Source organism: Humulus lupulus, chromosome 2 (genome assembly GCF_963169125.1).
Source record: "Humulus lupulus chromosome 2, drHumLupu1.1, whole genome shotgun sequence".
In the NCBI taxonomy this organism is placed as follows: Eukaryota; Viridiplantae; Streptophyta; class Magnoliopsida; order Rosales; family Cannabaceae; genus Humulus; species Humulus lupulus.
In genome coordinates this window covers 3,691,542-3,711,688 of record NC_084794.1, presented here as the reverse complement: position 1 = coordinate 3,711,688, position 20,147 = coordinate 3,691,542, and the positions used below count along the sequence as shown (strand labels likewise).

At 32.3% G+C, this 20,147-nt stretch overlaps 1 protein-coding gene across 1 annotated transcript; it reads left to right on the top strand.

Moving 5' to 3' along the window:
* The first annotated feature begins 1,152 nt into the window (after nt 1-1,152).
* Nucleotides 1,153-3,880, top strand: LOC133816921 (uncharacterized). The gene is made up of 2 exons (XM_062249262.1): nt 1,153-1,342; nt 2,485-3,880. Exon 2 carries the CDS (start codon nt 2,515-2,517, stop codon nt 3,733-3,735), a length of 1,221 nt encoding a protein of 406 aa, XP_062105246.1. The 5' UTR covers nt 1,153-1,342; nt 2,485-2,514; the 3' UTR covers nt 3,736-3,880.
* The last annotated feature ends 16,267 nt before the right edge of the window (nt 3,881-20,147 follow it).

Here is a 20,147-nt window from a genome sequence, read left to right as displayed (position 1 = left end):
CTTATTAGTAAGTTTATATGTTAATCTCGGAACAATCCAGAAGAAATCAAACAGTTAATTATGTTTTTAAAACTCAAAACATATAAAATAATGCAAGTTAAACTAAAAAAAATGTCCACAAGTTAAAAAAAATTAATAATTCTAAACTGAAAAACTTTTCCTGGTGCAAAATAATACTTTTCTAGACGAGGTAAGACATTTCCCATAAAATGTTGTAGACTTTTCCTAGCGATATACACATTCTCGCCGCCAAAATTCCCACTTAAAATTCGATTACCCTTTGTCGACGCGTTTGGTGAAAAGCGTCGGCAAAACAATCTTTCGCCAGTGACAAAAAATGCCAGTATAAAATCGTCTTTTCCTCGACGAGTATCACTAAATGCGCTGGCGAAGGTGAACTTTTGCCGGCGAAACAGTGAGACTTGCCGAGGAAAGTCCGATTTCTTGTAGTGACGTGATTTTCAAAAACATTTAAAAATATGGTATATTACATTCTGTTCATTATTTTGAATGATTTGCTGATGTAGTCAACTACCACATTGTGCGAATGTCTATTTAATTAACTGAAGCTAGCCAAAATTAAGTTTATTGCTACTAAACATATTAACATTAGTTCTAAGAATACATATACATACTCCAATAATTTATTATAAAACTACTATTTATGCATGTATTTTCTGCTTGAACTGTGAAATTGTGCTACATTAACATCACATCAGTGTTATATTAATAAATTGTCTTAAAAAATGATTCATAATGCAACTACAGGGGCACATTTTTAATGATTATTATAGTTCGAAAAATAATTTCCATGCAAAAAAGTTTGGGGGAACCCTACAGAGCTCATAGTTCGGGGAAAAATATTATTTGTCCTTAATTATATTAGTCATAGTTATCTTATAATATTATCTACTGGCCTCATAAAAATATTTTCTTTGCAAATTGATAAAACTGAATTTTCGTAAACGTGCAATTTATGAAATTAAAAGAGCTATCTGTTTTGTTTGGTTTTTATGAAAAGAACAAAAAGAATCTTATCTCAAGAATGTTGGCCGTTCATCAGATTACCACAAGTCTAAGATGCCACCTTATAACAAAAAATCTCTCAAGTCTATATAAGATATGCAAACCTCTTTGAAGAAGGCAATTCGAATTATGTTAGAGTTATCGGTCAGTAAACAAAGCCTGAAAAAATTTGTACCTTAAGAAGCCCTTGTACCAAACACTTCTCAATATCCAATCCATAAAAGATATATAAGATTTTACTCTTGTATAGAAATTTTGAAGAAAAGTTGCGACAATGACAATCAGGAAGCCGTGGGAGTTGCTCAAAGATTAGCAGGTTAGTCAACTTTATTAGCTGAGAAATTTCTATATAAAAAGAAAATATTTTATATATATATATATATATATACATATATAGTTAACAATGAATTCTTTAACACCAGAACTAGAATTCAGGAGACAAACAATTGACAACTTTAGATTACCACCTGAATCATACCAATTTAGAGGACCTAATGCAACATGGTTTCAACCCTTAAGTTCATGGGGAGAAAGTGATGGAATGCTTAATTTCCAATTAAACTGGATTAGCATGTTTTTATGGCAAACATTTAAAAAGAAAAATGCAAAAGATCTAGGAACAATACAACAAATACAAGAATTGAATGCAGCAGATCCCGAAATAAAAACAAAATTAAATGAAATAAAACAGTTGCAAAGTGAAAAATTTAAAGAAGTGATATCTTTGGTAGAAGAAGATAAAGAAATTGATGAAGAAATATTAGAGAAAATAAAAAAGAAAACTAGGGAAATAGCTGATGCGACAAATACTATGGACCATATCCTAGAACAAATCGAACAATTGAACGAAAAATTAGACAAAACAAATAATATACAAAGACTTGAAAATAGAATAAAAGAGTTGGAAAATAAAATTGATCGTCTAAGTGAAAGGTTAGATGAGTAGTAAAAAACCTTAATGGATTAATTAAAAAATAATCCAAATAGTAGGATTAATAATATATAAAAACATATATAAAATTAGAGGAAAGAAATACCAAAAGTATGAAATAACAATAATAGATGTAAAAGACTATAAAACCAAATGAAGAATATGACACTATAAGAATAGCGACTTTTGCCAGCGTTATTTTGCACTGATGGAGGCCATTTCACTACAATGCTATCTCAGGCTTCCGTTCTTTCTATACGTTTTTCTTCTTTTTTTTCTCTTCGTTTTTTCTAATCCTTTCGTTTTTCTTTTTTTCTCTATAATCGAAAATCTAAAATTCTGTGTTTTTTTATAATAAATTTTTCATTTTGTTTTTCACCAGCGAGAAAAAAGAAAAAAAAAATCTTTGTCTATTCTATCCAAACTTTTGTCGGTGCAAAAATGCGTCTGCAAACTTTTCCAATAATTTCAACACCATTATAATTTCAAACTTGGATATATGTAAGGATCTAACAATTTCTTGGCAGACTTGCTCAGCAGAAAAATAGAATTTAGTGATGGAACCTGAGGAGAATACTGATGCCAAGATAGAATTTCTCAATGAACGGATAAAATTCCTTAGGGAAGAGTCCGGAGATATATACCAAGCTGCAATATCAATGATGGAATACCTTGAACACAATGCTAAGGTTCTTGTTAATCTAGCAGAGTGTCACAAGAAATATACCAATGAGATGTATGATCAATTCAATGATTTACAAGTTGAATTGAAAAATAAATGTATACCAAAATACCAAACAGGTACTTATATGACCTCAACACAAACACAAGAAGAAGAAGAAGAAAACAGGAGCACAGAAAAAACTGTCCCAGAAATAAACATGCAAGTTCTAACACAGGTCAGAAGTGATGATGGGCCTAGAGAAGATGAAAGAACAGAACCAAGAATGGATAGAGGCAGCAAAGTCAAAAATACCGGAGACAGATCAACTCGTTCTACCAAGATAATAAAAATCAGAGCAGATGAAGACTTGAGCCCTTTATCAGCAAAAGAAGAAGAGTACTCTAAATTCGCAGAATGGGTTTACAGGATGGAGAATAATGATCACTGTTTCAAAAGTCCTGGAAATCACACGTACCCAAGGATTGTATGCTTGGAGGGTATAAATCCAAACTTAGTAAGTAAATTAGCTAATTTTGGGTTTCTTGATTTGATATACCCTGGATTAGGCCTTAGAGAATTGGATGCATTCGATGAAATTTTTAAGATAAAAGTCTCAGAATTCGCCAGAGGAAGAAGAATTTATCTCAAATTCTATTCCATTAGTCCAGAGTTTGAAGACAACATTGACTACCAAGCTCAACATGTGATCTCCATAGGTCATGTGGCTGCTAATTTCTCGATGGAATGCGGCACAGACACAAGTCCCATACCAAGAATTACGAGAAAATGGATCAAATCCAGGAGAGCATTAGGCATCAAGGCTGTCCATGGAATTTCAAAGAATCTTTTCGAAAGAAGATTCAGGGTTATATGCCAATTTTCCAATTATACTATTGCTACACAGGGAGGAGCTGATAAATCATCCATCCTAGAAGAGTTGATCAACAACTTCCAAATCCATGCATTTCCACCATGCTCGGAGACGACCAGGAGAGAAGCATGTGCCATTATGCAGTGTCCAACTTGCAATGGCAAGAATAATGAGACCCCGTCAATCATGACACCAAGGACAATGGACCAGCTGAGAAAGATAGCACTTAAAAATGTTATGTAAAAGGCTTATGAAAGAGCCACCTGTTCTACCTTTAGTGACTCTGCATGTTACCAAAGTCTACATAAAAAGATGTAAACAATGATACCAATATCAATAAAAATGCATTGCTAAATCCCTATTCTGGGATATAGTATTTTTCCCAAAATTCTCTTCAAACTCTAAACGATGATTTATATATTATATTATAAAATTAAGATTTTTCTGTTATATATATTATTTATATATCTCATCAAAGACATGAGATTGGTTCCATGAAAAACATCATATTTTCCTTTATAGATAGAATAGGAAACAGTATAATAGGAAAATCAGGCTTAACAATATATATATATATATATATAATAAATGAAAGTCAAAATTGGGAAACAACCAAACTGGTATTTTCTTTCCATTTGTAGATAGAGAACTTTTCTCCATGTTAGACCATCCACACTGGAGCTTTAAGTGGCTCCACTATAATTTTTTTAATAAATTTAATCAATAATTTAAAAAAAAAAAAAGTAACGTTGCTTTTATTGGGCAATATTGCCTATCTTCTTCTAATAAAACATCATCCATCTCATCCACCTACCCCACTACCTGACAAGTTCCTCTCCAAACAACTCCCACGGAAATTGCTCGACACAACTTAAAGTTCTTGATTATTTTTAGCTGATAATTTTTCAAATAAGGCATGATACGATCGACACAGCTTTTGTATGAATTAATATGTGTTGATATATAAATCTTAATTTAAGAGAATACAATGATAGCTAATTAAGGCAAAGTCAACTGAACTTCATATTGCTTAACAGAAAAACAGATGAAGTAAATTCGGTAGTTTATATATATAAATATATATATATATAACCTGAATATTTTGTCAAATTATTATTTTTCTATCATATATATATATATATTAGTGTTTTTCTTTCTTCACATTAGATGGTACGTAGTATCCATATAATGTATTCCGCGCAGATATATATATATATATATATATATATATTAGATACAAATATTCTGTCACGATTTAGTTTTATTTATAAAATTTATTAATTATTTTTATTAAATTTATATTAATATCATATAAATTTTAAATAAATATTTTATTTTAATTAAATAATTTATTTATTTTTGTTTAAGTTTATGTTTGTTCTAATTTTTGAATTTAGGAGTGACAACAAAAGATTATATATTATATGTTTAATGTAATATTAAATATTATACGTAGATTTAAATTTAAGTTTTTTGCTAGTTTTTTTTTTAAATTGTTATTAATTCACATTATATCATATTATATGTTTAATATGATATTATTCTAATAAATGAGTTTAAATTTAATTAAATTTTATTTAAGTTATAAAACATATGATTTTATTATTTTTAAATAATTATCATTGTAAAATATCTCAAAAATATTCTATTTTTTATTTTTTTTAATTATTTATTATTTTTAAATAATTATCATTATAAAATATCTCAAACATATCTTATTTTAATTTTTTTAATTATTTATTTTATTTTATTTAAGTTTAAGTTTTTACAAATTACCATTAAATATAAAAATATTATGTTAAATATAATAATATTCCATTAAAGTTAACATTAAAAAAATAAAAAACCGTTAAAACCAAGAATTTCCGTTATCTACACACTTATTATATAGAAGAGATATACTAGGTATAGAAGCAGCGTGCAATGTACGTTTGCTTAGTTTTAAAGTTGTAAATATTGTCTATAATTTTAATAAAAATTGGTTCACTATTTTTTTAATATATATATATATAACAAAATGAATTATAGTTTTATAGTATATACAAATATTTAAACACAATGTTGACATAGATATATATTTACATAGCTACATGACATATATAAAATACAATAATATTTTAAAAGAAATTAAATAATAATAGAAAAAAATCATAGTGTAGACAGTACTATTTTTAGTTTATAATGTATCTCACAATGTCTTTTGGTGAATTTGATGAATAAAAAAAAACTCAAATCACTTGATAAAAAATAAACTATCACACAAATTTATAAGATAAAAAAATGATATGTATGTCTTTATTATTTTTAAATAAAAATGATTTAATTATATAAATTATCATAAAATATCTTTAAAATACTATATTTTTATTAATTTTTTTTAAGTTTATGTTTATTTTTATATATTATATATTTAATATAATATTAAGTTTAAGTATAATTAAATTTTATTTAAGTTATAAAATGTATTTTAATTTTAAAATATCATTGTAAAATATCTCAAAAATATCATATTTTAATTTGTTTAATTATTTATTTATTTAAGTTTAAGTTATGTTTATAATCTACCGTTAAATATAATAATATTAGGTTAAATATAAAAATGTTTTGTTAAAACTAACGAAAAAAATAAAAAATTGTTAAAACTAAGAATTTCCGTTAGCTATACACTTTTTATATAGAAGAGATATATCCCCGTTCAATTGTGTAAATTAGGAGGAAATTTGGACTTTATATAGGTTTTTTGGATTTTATTAATTTAATGGTATTAGCAATTATTGGAATAAACTATATTATTGTATACTTTGTGCATTATTTTCTGTGAAACTATAATTTGTGCGCTTTCTATAACTCGATGGAATTAGTTCAACTGACGTAGTTTTACCTTAAAAAAACTGATAGATAATATATATATTAAAATGAAATTGATTCATTCCTAAAGTTTGAGAAGACAATTTTTTTTTGTTCTTGATAAGTAGATCATTGTAATGGGTATATAATTTATTAGATTATGAATAAGAAGAGAAAAGGATATTGACTACGATAGAACTCATCTTATTACCTCTTCAATCTGCTAATAAAGAACGTTTATCTTGAATTAAAATGGCCGAGCTTATTATTTGGGCTAATCATACCTAAAAATGCTCAAATTATAAGGTGACATTTGGTTGATAAACTTGTGTCGTGATCAAAAGATATAATAAATAAAAGCTTGCTTTATATATAAGACTACAAAAGATATATATATATATCTTTTTGTTTTACATAAAAGATAATTAAAACAATTACAACATCGAAATTGAACAACAAGACCACACTCAAAGCTTAAAAATATGAAGTTAAATAACGTCTCTAAGTGAAACAATTACAGCGTTTATTTTTCTAGCTAGCTTAGTTATATAGAGAGAAATTTTAAAAGGCTCTCTTTATTTATTTGCTTTTCTTTTGTAGCGGTGCTATAGTCTTATTACTTTGTACTAATTAATATATAATGCCTCTTATTAATAGTGAATTAGTCTCTATAAACTAATGACTAGCTAGGACGTACGTATTGCTATAAAGTTCTATGAGAGAGTGTATTATTCGAAATTCAAATACATATAATAAATATCATATAATTTTATATATGTACGTATTGGTCATGGATGTTTTATTGTTGTTTGACTTATTTTGAAGAAGGGGAGTTTTATTGTTGTCTCTCTTATTGAAGATGGACGTGTTGGAGATGGAAGATGACGAGTCGTACGTTGCGGCGATGGAGATGGAAGACGACGAGTAGTACGTGGCGGCGATGGAGATGGAAGACGACGAGTGGTACGTGGCGGCGATGGAGAAGGAAGATGACGAGTGGTACGTGGCGGCGATGGAGAAGGAAAACGAGTACTGGTATGTTTATTATCCGCCATTGATTCTTTTGAGCTAGCTGATGATCGAATGATCAGTAATAGTAGTATTGACTAAATAGTTAAGGTAAAAATATATATATGTGTATGTATGTATGTAGGATCGAGGAAGAGTTTTATCTATGTATGTTATTGAAGTTATATATATATATATATATATATATATGTGTGATGCCTTTATATAGAGTTTTGCATATGTTATTTAGATGCAATGGTTCTATAGAGATGCATACACATTTAAGATATTGATATATAATATATATATAAAAAAAAGACTTAATTAACAAAGAGCTTCCTATTATATATGCATAGTTGTGTTTTATTGACTGGTCTAATGGAGACCTTGACTAATTAATTAAAATTAATTGAAGTCTTTTTTTTTTTACTTAAAAATATAAAGGATGTAGTAGATGGCCAGTCACGAAAGTCTTTGTTAATTAAGTCACCACTTTGTCTTAATAATATGAATGTTGTATACATTGGTCAATCTATGTACATTTGATATATATATATATATATATATATATATATATATATATAGATGACAATTCTCTTTTAGGGGATTCAATTTAAGTCCTACCGGTAAGATTCTTTACTGTTTTTGACTCATATTATAGTTGTTTAGAGCATCCTTACAGTACCGAAAACTAGGTTCAATCATGTTGTTTTTCACGCGCATAACAAAAATTAGTCACGCGTGCAACAATAGGTTTGAACCTAGTTTTCGGTACTGTAAACTATTCAGAATTTTTTAAAAATTACGTCGATGCTCTAAACACATACAATATATACACAGTCATAAAAAAAAATAACGCCGAAAACTGTTCAAATGTCGATAATACTGAGAGCCCACTGATAAAGCTTAAAGTAAAGCACTATGAAAAACTTCTCCAATATATAACAAAAAGTTCTGACCCCTCTTACGTGGCAGTGTACGTACGTAAGTATATTGTCGTATATATTGTTTACAAGAATAATAATAATAATTTGACCAATTGATAATATTCTTGTTGAGATGCATACAAGCAAATCGGTTGTTACATCATTAATATTATTATTTACCTTATTTGACTACTTTCAACGTTGCTTTCTAAACATAGTGGTTGTGTTTTATAAAGTTTTTGTTTTTGAATTTTTTGAACACAAAAAAAAAATATTATTTTTATTATTATTTCTTTATTTTAAAAAAATAAAAATATGTTTGGTAACTATTTTTATTTTTTATTTTTAAAAAAAAAATTAATAAATACGTTTGATAATTTTTGTTTTTATTTTTTGTTAACAATATAAAGGAGACGTTGATTTGAAGAATGAAAGAAAAAAAAAGAAATTAAAAATCGAAAATAGTTTTTTAAAAATTAAAAGTAAAAAAAATTATATTTTCAAAATTTAATAAATTTTAATTAAATTTTTGAAAAATAATAAATAAAAATAAAGTTACTAAATACTATTTTTATTTAATTATCAAATTTTTAATTAATTAAATAAAAAACTTTTTTTTTTTGGGTTACCGAAGAATACCAATATTTAATAATTAATGTTTTTACTAATAAAGTACGCTGTTACGCACGCATGCATGAATATGAATCATAATTTTTTACTAAATAAATTATATATCCACCTACTATCATATACACACATATATATACATATATATATATATATCACATTAGAGATCATATAACTCATAATACTTCTCGATTGTCAAGAGATATATTTAGAGAAAAAGCGCATTGAATAACGATCGAACAACGTTCTCTTGAGAGTCATCTCGATCGTACGTAAAAGTTAAGACAGTGGTTTATCTAACCCAACTCGATATCGACCGATATATGGCTCCCATTCACACTATAATGCAAAACCAAGCCCGAGCCCAAGGCCGAGCTGCCCTAGCCGAAGCTCAAGCCCTAGCACAAGCTCAGACCCGAGCCCGATCCCAAGCAGTAGCTGATGCCCGAATCCTAGCCAGAAGCCGAACCCAAGTTCAAATCCTAGCCTTAACCAGAGTCGTAGCCCAAGCTCAAGCTCAAGTTCGAACCAAAGCCCAAGCACTACAGCGAGCCCGAGGACTACATGCACAAGGCCAAGTCCATGGCCTAGCCCTTGCCCTAGCCATATCCCAAGGCCGAGCCCAAGGACTCGCCGAAGTCTTAACCGAAGTCCGAGCCCGAGCCAATCTCTGGCGAATGTAAGCATTGGCTTCATCAGCTCCTAACGATCCATAGTTTGTGTCATTATTGTGTTTGTCTTATTATTCATGTGTCATTTATTTAAATAATAATGTTGTTTATTGTTAACAGTTCCCACATATATGTATGCTCGACTTGTCCGGTGGGCTTGCCATTGAATAAATTTAAGCTCAATCTTGTTTTTTAGACAATCTGTATTAAGTTATGAAATATTAGATATATATATATATAAATAGTCTAAATCAAGTATATATAGAGACAAAAATATATCTTTTTAATAAGTGTGTAGGTAAAAATTCTTGGTTTTAACGGTTTTTTATTTTTTAATGTTAACTTTAATATAACATTCATATATTTAACATAATATTCTTATATTAGTTTGTAAACACTTAAACTTAAATAAAATAAATAATTTTTTAATGCAGTACACAGAGACTCATCAGAGAAAATCACAAGAAGCAAAATCAAGTAACAACAGTGAATAAAAATGGGTATTGTAGAAAAAGAAGTGCTGGTGCGATGGCAGGAGGATCCAAGATCAAGAAGAAGCGTGGTAGACCGAAGCGTGGCCCTTCTTCTTCAGAGGCGCCGAGGAAAGTGAAATCGATAGTGGAATTACTTGGAGTGGAGCCGGTGATATTCTCAGAGGATGAAGAGCCTGCCCAGACCGATGATGGAGATGCGATCGCAAGGGGTACGGAGGATCTTTCACCTTCTGAATTGAATCGAAGGAATCAGATCAGAGTTCAATTTTCTCATCTGATGGAAAAACGTGAAGCCAAGCGCAGTGGTAAGGATCTAGCTTCCCCAATTTCTCCTTCTTTTTCTGAATTGAATACAGGGAAGGTTCCCAGTAGTGCAGGGGGGGACTCTGAATTGGTTTCTCCGATGAATGAACTTGTCAAAATTGAAGTGGAAGATATCGTGGAGGAGGTGAATTACTGGAGTTCATCAATAGTCTGTTATGTGTTAGGAGCCAATCCTCCATTGCCTGTTCTGGAAGGATTCTGTAAACGTGTTTGGAAAAATTTGGGGATTGACAAAGTGGCTGGGCTAGGACAGGGAGTTTATATTGTGAGATTTAATACAATGGAACAGAGAGATTTTGTGCTGGGTAACGGCATCATGTTCTTTGATAAGAAACCTCTGATTATGAAGCCTTGGAATGCAAATGATGACTTTAAGAAGGAAGACATGCAAAGGGTCCCAATTTGGATACAATTGACTAATCTTGATCTGAAATACTGGGGAGAGCAGTCTTTGTTCAAGATTGTGTCTCAAATTGGGCAGCCGTTAAAGATAGATCATGTCACTAAACTTAAGGAGAAACTTAATTTTGCAAGGATAATGATTGAGGTGTCTATTGCTCAATCCTTTCCAAGCATCATCAGTTTTATTAATGAGAAGGATTGTCAAATGGATGTGATGGTACACTATGAATGGAAGCCGATTGTTTGCTCTCATTGTAAGGGTTTGGGTCATGAATCTACTTTGTGCAAAAAGCAAGCTGGTCCAAAAGTCTGGATACCAAAAGAACAAGGGCATGCCTCTTCTAAACAAGTCACTATTGATGCTGAGGGTTTCTGTACTGTAAAAGGGAAAGGAAGGAAGCCATTTGCTAGTAATAGCCACAAAGAAGAAGTTGCTGAAAAGCTAAATAATTCTTTCCAAGTTCTAGCTGAAGCTAATGTGGTAATGAAGGAGAGTGCGGAAGAAATTGATACTACTGCAGGAGGGGGAGAGCCTCCTACAGTAAATGGATAAAATTCTTGCATGGAATGTGAGGGGGTTGAACCAAACTCAGAAGCAACATGAAGTCAAAAATTTTATTTTGAATAAAAAATTTAGTTTGGTTGGACTCCTTGAGACTAGGGTTAAGGCTAAGAAGATGGGGGCCTTATTCCTAAATATGTTTAAGGATTGGTGTTTTTCGTCTAATAATGCGTGGTTTAATAATGGGAGGATTTTACTGGCTTGGAATCCTAATGTCTTCTCTGTGGATATCAGGAGCTGCTCTAGTCAATGCATTCATTGTTGGGTATCCCCTCAAAATGGATCAAATGGTTTTTTCTGTACATTTGTTTATGCTTTTAATGATGAGGAGCGCAGGAGAGTTTTATGGCAGCAGTTTAGAGATATGCAGATTAAAGAACCATGGATTTTGCTTGGTGATTTCAATGCTACCATTAATACGGAAGAAAGAATTGGTGACAGAGTTAAATCCCTCTATTCTGAATCCTTCTATAACTGTCTTCTTGATTGTGTTTTGACTGATATTCCTTTCCATGGTTGTTTTTTCACATGGAACAACAAGCAAGTTTCGTCTGATCGTATAATTGCTAAGCTTGATAGAGTATTGGGTAATGCTGCTTGGTTTGAAAATTTTCCTCAGGCGCATGCTTGTTTTTTACCGGAGGGTCTGTTTGATCACTCTCCAGCAGTGGTTTCTCTGAGTCAAAATTTGGAGTTAGGAAAGCAGCCTTTTCGCTACTTCAAGATGTGGCAAAAATTCACAGATTATCATCATTATGTCAAGGAGGCGTGGGGTTATCAGGTGCAGGGATCTCCTATGTTCAAAGTTGTGGCTAAACTCAGGAGAGTAAAAAGTGCTTTAAAAAGGCTGAATACCTGTATAGTTGGAGATATCAGAGCTTCTTTTTTAAAATCTGAACAGCTTCTTCATCATATGCAGCAGCAGGTTAATGATTACCCTCTTAATACTCAATATATTGCAGATGAATTGAAGTACAGGCAGGAGCATAATGTTTATAAAGAAGCTTATATGGATTTTTTGAGACAAAAGTCTAAGTTGTCTTGGCTGCATTCAGGGGATGCCAATACTCAAATCTTTCATAGAATGCTCAGACAAAGAAGAGTGCAAAATTCAGTCATGGCTATTCATGATGAGCAAGGTAATTGGCAAGATACTCCTATGGGAATTCAAACTGCTTTTTTGGAGTATTATCAGCATTTGCTGGGTGAGAATATTCAGAACAGAAGGAAAGTGCAGCAATGTGTTATCAATGAAGGACCTGTTCTATCTAATTCTAATATCCAATCCCTCTTGCAGCCTTTTGAGAGAGATGAAGTTAGAGCTGCTTTGTTTGAAATTCCTGGTGATAAAGCTCCTGGTCCGGACGGTTTTAGTAGCTATTTTTTTCAACATCATTGGGACCTAATTGGTGAGGAGATTAGTGAGGCAGTTCTGTCTTTTCTGTCCTCTGGGAAGTTGTTAAAGGAGATAAACGCCACGACTATTACTCTGATTCCCAAAACAAATTGTCCCAATAGTGTTAGTGAGTTCCGGCCTATTTCTTGCTGCAATGTGCTCTATAAAGTGGCTGCAAAGCTCATTTGTTCTAGACTGCGAAATGTTTTGCCTAATATAGTTGCGGAGAATCAAGGAGGATTCATTCAAGGTAGGTATATTGGGCATAATATTATGATTTGCCAAGATTTGGTCAGTCATTATGGTAGGAAAAGTGGAAAGCCGAATTGCATTTTAAAAATGGATATGCGGAAAGCTTATGACACTTTGGAGTGGGACTTTCTTGAAGAGATGCTTGCTGCTTTTCGATTTCCTTCTCAGTTTATTCAGCTGATCATGACTTGTGTTAGATCCCCTAAGTTCTCAATTATGTTAAATGGATCTTTACATGGATTTTTTAATGCTAGTAGAGGTTTAAGGCAAGGAGATCCCATGTCTCCTCTTCTGTTTGTCTTGAGTATGGAGTACTTATCCCGTATTTTGAAAAAAGTTGCCAAAGACAAAGACTTCCAGTTCAATGAAAGGTGCGCGAAGTTTCAGCTCACTCATCTTTGTTTTGCAGATGATGTGGTGCTTTTTTCTCATGGGGATTTTAAATCTGTGTATAAGCTGTTACAAGGGTTTGAATTGTTCTCTCTCACTTCGGGTCTTCAAGCTAACTTTGGCAAATCTGAATTTATTTGCTCTGGTATAGCTGATGAGGAGGTTAATAGAATCCTTAATGTGTCTCATTTGAAGAGAGGTAGCCTTCCTTTTCGTTACCTTGGCTTGCCTATTAATGCAACTAAAATCTCTGCTTGTGAATGTGATAGCATAATCGATAAAATGGTGGCTAAAATCAAGAAGTGGAGCTGGAAATATCTTTCCTTTGCAGGAAGGCTAACCCTTATAAACTCAGTGCTGAATGCTATTCACTCTTACTGGGCTCAAATAGTTGTTCTCCCTAAGAAAGTTTTCAACAGAATTAATGAGATTTGTAGAGCATATCTTTGGAAGGGTGAGGCTAGCTATGGAGGACCGGGTTGTGTTGCTTGGGATGATGTTTGTAAAAGAAAGAAAGCTGGTGGGTTAGGCATCAGAAATATTTCTATCTGGAATATAGCAGCTTTGGGGAAGTTTGTTTGGGCTATAGCTAAAAATAAGGAGAGTCTATGGCTCAAATGGGTGCATTCGGTTTATCTAAAAGGTGAGAATTGGTGGGAGTATGAGGCTGCCTTAAATTCCAGTTGGTATTGGAAGCAAGTGGTTGCTGTCAAAAACAGAATGAAGAGCTATTTTACATATCCAACCTTTATCTCTATGAATTATAGGATAAAGGATGTGTATGATAAGATATTGAGCTTGGCTGGGAATGGGATGTTCTGGTCTAGAATTGTTTGGAATCCTACTGTTATTCCTAAACATGCTTTCATTACTTGGTTAGCAAAATTGAATAGACTTAAAACTAAAGATAGGCTGCACCACATGGGGATTGTGAGCTCAGATAGTTGCCTGATATGTGATAATGCTACAGAAAATATCTGTCATTTGTTTTTCTCTTGTTTCTACAGCAAGAGTTGTATTATGGCAGTTAAGCTCTGGCTGGGTTGGCACTCGAATGCTGAGAACATTCATGAGCTGATGAGATGGATAGCCAGAGGGAAGCACCTATCTCGTTTCAGAAGGGGGATGTTCGCTTCTGGTTTAGCGGCTTCAATTGACCACTTATGGAGGGCTAGAAACTTGGCCTTATGGGAGGATAAAGTTCAGAGTATAGCTTGTACAGTTAGACACATTAAAATGGATGTTAAGAATAGAGGGTATATTTTTGTGAAAAGTAGAATTTCAGATTTAGATAAAACCTGGTTTGAGAACTTAATTGTATAGCAGCTGTTAGTCTTTGTATTGGTTGGGTCTCCCTCTTTTGGGAGGTTATTGGTTGTATTGGTGTTTCTTTCTATAAATAAATTTGCTTACTTACCAAAAAAATAAAATAAAATAAATAATTTAAAAAATTAAATTATTCTAATAAGTGAATTAAAAATAATAAATAATTAAACAAATTAAAATATATTATTTTTGAGATATTTTACAATGATAATTATTTTAAAATAATAAATAATTAAACAAATTAAAATATGATATTTTTGAGATATTTTACAATGATAATTATTTAAAAATAATAAAATCATATGTTTTATAACTTAAATAAAATTTAATTAAACTTAAATTCACTTATTAGAATAATATCATATTAAACATATAATATAATCTACTATGAATTAGCAACAAATTGTTTTTTTTTTTTAAACTAGCAAGAAACTTAAATTTAAAATTCACGTATAATATTTAATATTACATTAAACATATAATATATATTATCTTGTTTCCACTCCCAAATTCAAAAACTAGAACAAACATAAACTTAAACAAAAATAAATAAATTATTTAATTAAAATAGGATATTTTTTTCAAAATTTATATGACATTAATATAAATTTAATAAAAATAATTAATCAATTCTACAAATAAAATTAAGCAAGCGTGCATATTGCATGTTGCTTATATCTAGTATATTTATATGTATAAGGAATTAAAGAAGCAACGAGAAAGAATCTTGAGAACTTAGAAGAATGAGTTATGTATATTTGTAGAACAACATCTAAAACTTATTTATAGATAGACAATTATTAACAAGTATTAATAAGAGGAAATTACATGAAATATGAGATTTTTTTTGAAAACTTTGATAAATATGGCATTTTTTCCCTTAAGTTTTGCATGGCATAATTTATTTATTTACATTTTTATGGAATTTTTTTCCCATATTTTTGTAATTTTATTAAAATATACCATATAATTTCAATATTGATTTTTTTAAATTACAGGATATTTTTATTACTATATTTTTTTTAATCATATTTAAGTTAATAATATATATATACACATATATATATATATACAATTAATCATATACATTAAGCCATATAATTTTTTCCATTATATATATACATATATTATTGCTATTATTATTTTTATATGTATATACATGTATATAAGATTATAAAATAGTACACGTTTATATATTTATGGATGTATTATTATTGTTATTATATTAATTTTATATATAAATTCAAATATGAGGTGATGAGAATGACTTTCACTAATTGTGGTGATGATGATGATGTCTGGGTTATGTCATTATACATATGTATGTTTTGGATTATTGTTGGAGATGTATATATGTCATTTAATTTCATTTTATATAATAACTGATTACCATTATAAAAATAAATTTAGATTTTTTAGTAATGTGGTAGTAACCGGTTACTACTATCAATTTTAATTGTCATGGCAAGTACTCGAGTGAATTGTAACTGGTTACTAACAGATTTGGAAGAAAAATTGATTAAAATTGGATATACCTAAGCAATAGAGAATAAAATTCTCTAGGATAGTATATATATCTAAGTTGGGTTGGGTTACAAAGTTATTCTTGTAATAATAATTAAGGCGCTCTTAGTTCAGTTTGGTAGAACGTGGGTCTTGTTCATACATAGGCTTCTCTGGGACGAAATGAGCCACTTCAAATAGGTTCATTGCTCCGGCCCAGAATATGATTAATCCGGCATGGGCTACATGAGCCCCCAGCAGTTTACCGAATAAATTGATAAGTCGGGCATTCCCGGCCCACCAAGCGAAACCGGTGGTTTCGCAGATCACAATACATCCAGTAAAGAAGAAGAAGAAGAAGAAGAAGAAGAAGGTAACCGGTTACCCTTATTAAAATAACTGATTGATAACTAGTTACTGAACCAAACTTAAAAAAAACTCAGAAAATAAAAAATTAATCTGAGAAGTAGTAGTAGTAGAAGAAGAAGAAGAAGAAGAAGGTGGTAATTGGTTACCCCTATCAAAATAACATTAAAAAAATTGGTGAGAAAGATAGAGTCTGGTTTCAACATTTAGTTGGAACTGTGAGTTGATTTTGTTTCAGGGAATCCTTGTTTAGTCTTACATTGTACAGTTGTTGAGATTGGAATATACAAGAACTTGTTTACCAAAAAAAAATAATAATAACAATTAATTAGTAACTAGTTACTTAGCCAAATCTTTAAAACAAAAAAAAAACAACTACATCTGAAAAACAAAATCAGATATAAAAATAACCAAGAAGAAGAAGATCGAATAAGGTAACTAGTTACTTAGGTAGTTTTATAAAGAAAATCAAATCTGAAAAATAAAATCAAATTTAAAAATAACACATGAAGAAGGAGATTAAATAAGGTAATGGTTACAACTAGGACCACAAAAAAACTCAAATCTGAAAAATAAAAAAAAATCATGACAGCAACTGGTTACTTAAACCAGATCTAAAAAACAAAATCAGATTTAAAAACAACCATGAAGAAGGAAATTAAATAAGGTAACTGGTTACAGCTAAGTCTACAAAAAACTCAGATCTGAAAACAAAATAGAATCATGATAGTAACTGGTTACTTAGACAGATTTAGAAAAAAAAAACCAGATTTGTAACAGAAAACCAGATCTGAAAAGAAAAGAAAAAACAGATCTAAAACAACAAAGAAGACGTAGAAGAACGTAAAAAAGAAGAAGAAGAAGAAGAGGAAGAACGCGAAAACGAAGAAGAATGCGAAGAGGAATACGAATCGGAGATGACGTCGGCGGTGACCGGAGATACGTCGTCCATTTGCTGGTGTGAGATAGCTGCTATTGTTGTGAGAGAAAATTGTTGGTTGCCATTGTTGTGAGAAAAATGGAGAGAGTAAGTGAGGAATACGTGAGGGGTGGAGAGAAAGAGGAGAGATAGAGAGAAAGAGGAAAGTAAGAGAGAGAGAGTGTGTATTTTTTATGGTATTTTGTTCATAGTATTTTTTGGGATTCCCATATTTTAAACTTTTTTTTTGTTGGAATTACCATATTTTGTGGCATAACTTTAATGCCCATAAATATAGAAAGTTGTTTATTTTTTCCTATATTTTTGTAAAATTCTCTATTAATAAAATATAATTATCCTAATAATATCTAAGAGATAATCCAAATTAAAATAAAATTCGAACTCTATTAATATCTATCTGTTGACCCACGATTTAGCCTACTGACACGGAGTCAAAATATGAATGATATAGACGAATATGTATAGATAATAACGTAATGACAAAAGTAAAGAAAACACAGTAATTTATAGTGGTTCGGCCCCAGAATCTGGTAATGACCTACGTCCACTTAGAATGATATTGATATGGGATCAAAAGTGTGATCATTGAACTTGGGTTCAATGAGTTTCAACACTCCTCATAAACAATACAAGTTTTCACAGATAATTTCTATAATCTCTATGATTTCTGGGCTCCAAAAGTCCCTTCCCATGAGCCATCTCTTGCTTTTTATAGGCTCATGGAGGGTTGCCCAATATTGTTACAGATATTATCCCCTGAATCATGGGATATTCAGAAGATTGCATGAAATAAATTCGGGATACATAAGATCTTTCCATAAATGTTGTTTTTCCAGCGGAACCACCGACCAGTCTGGTCGTGGTAAAGACAGGTCTGTCCTGCTTCTGGTGTGTCTCCTGGTCGATACTCTAGCAGACGCTCCAGGTGTCAGCCACGTGTCAAGAGATTATTCGCCACGTCACAAATGCTAATTCATTGGATAACATTTGCCCCCCAAAGTTTATTTACCACGAACAGTAAATAAACTTTGAACGAACGACCCTTCGGTAACCCCTCCTGACGTGTCAGAGCCCTTCGTGCGTTCTTGAGAAAAGCAAACCACTCCTGTCTAATCAAGGCTTTTCAGTTTCCCAGAAACAATTATGACGGCCATTACGCTTCCCCATACTTCGAAAATGGAAAACTAATGATCACGCCTTTTGAACACCAAAGACAAACTTATATAAGGTTACTTGAGGCACTTCTTTCCTTTTTACGCACGTCATCTCTTTGTCGAAAAACCCTAAAAACCAGAGCTTTACTCTCTCCGGCGAACCTTCCTTTGCGCTGTAGGATCAGACGGTGGGCTTCATTGACTCCCGAAACTCTCACTTTCATCTTCACGACCACTTTCCTTGGTAAGTTACTCTGAAACTCCATGCTTCTAACCTTTCGTGGTGCATGCTTTTAAACGGTGTACTGTTTGAATCTCTTGGTTTCTGATTTTTTGAACCAGTTGGAAATAATTTCTTCCCGTTGTAAGGGGAGTCGAAAAAGCTTTTCAGGAAAACTTTTCACTTTCATCCTTTTGGTCTGTTTTTTAAACTGTTTGCACAGAGAGACTTAGTTAGACTGCTGTTATATAAAGGCTTAGCTTTTATACTTCGACCAGCGTTACTTTAAGAATCTCCTAGATTCCTCTGACCTCGCTTCCCCATTCTTCTGTTTGCAGATTTTAATGCCAGATTTGTGGGGAGGTGAGAGACCCATCGACGACGACCTCCTCGCCCAACTGCTCGAGGGAGAAGAACAACCAGTCGATCGCATCCACCAGATACCTTTCTCACGAGCCTCATCCAGACCGCACCCTTCTCCTTCAATGGCCCGTTCAAAATCTTCTGGCAAGAAAAGGCCCGAATCTGAAAGTAACCCTTCTTCATCTGCCCAGCCTGATTCGCAGGCGGGGGCTCCCTCGACCAGCGGTCGAGAGAATCTTATTCCTGACCCCAATATCCAAACCAGGGCTCGTCCTCGTCATCGCAATCCGCCTGATGTCGAGTGGTACACTCCTCCAGCCAGTTCGATGACCCTTCGGATGGTCGCGAACTGCTTCAGAAAATACCCCCTAACGGGGGTAACCATTACACGTCCTACTGCGGAGCAGAGGGCTAACCGTCCAGGAGGAGCAAACAGCGCCTGGTCCCGGTACCATATTGAAGCGGGGGCTTATCTCCCTCTTCATCCTTTCTTTGTGGGGGTGGCCAAACTGTCCGCGGCTGAAGCTGCAAAAGATGCAGCGGTTAAGCTGAGGGAAGAGTACCGGTCGTACAACAAGACTCATCTCCGCGAGATCAAGCATCTGGAGGGGGTAGTCAAGTCTAAGGACGAGACTATTGCCACTCTCGAGGGCAAGGTGCAGCAGTCGGAGCTTGACAACTCCAAGAATCTGGAAAAGTACAAGAGGACGACACTCCGATGTTTCTATAACTTCTGGAAACACAATCAGGGTGCTGACTTTAGCTACCTTTCAGAGGAAGTCAGAGTTGCGGAGTTGGCTCGGTGCGCTGCTCAACTGGCTGAAGAGGAGGCAAGAACCGCGATTCCAGCAACCCCAAGCGTCGTTGGTTTGGACGAAGAAACC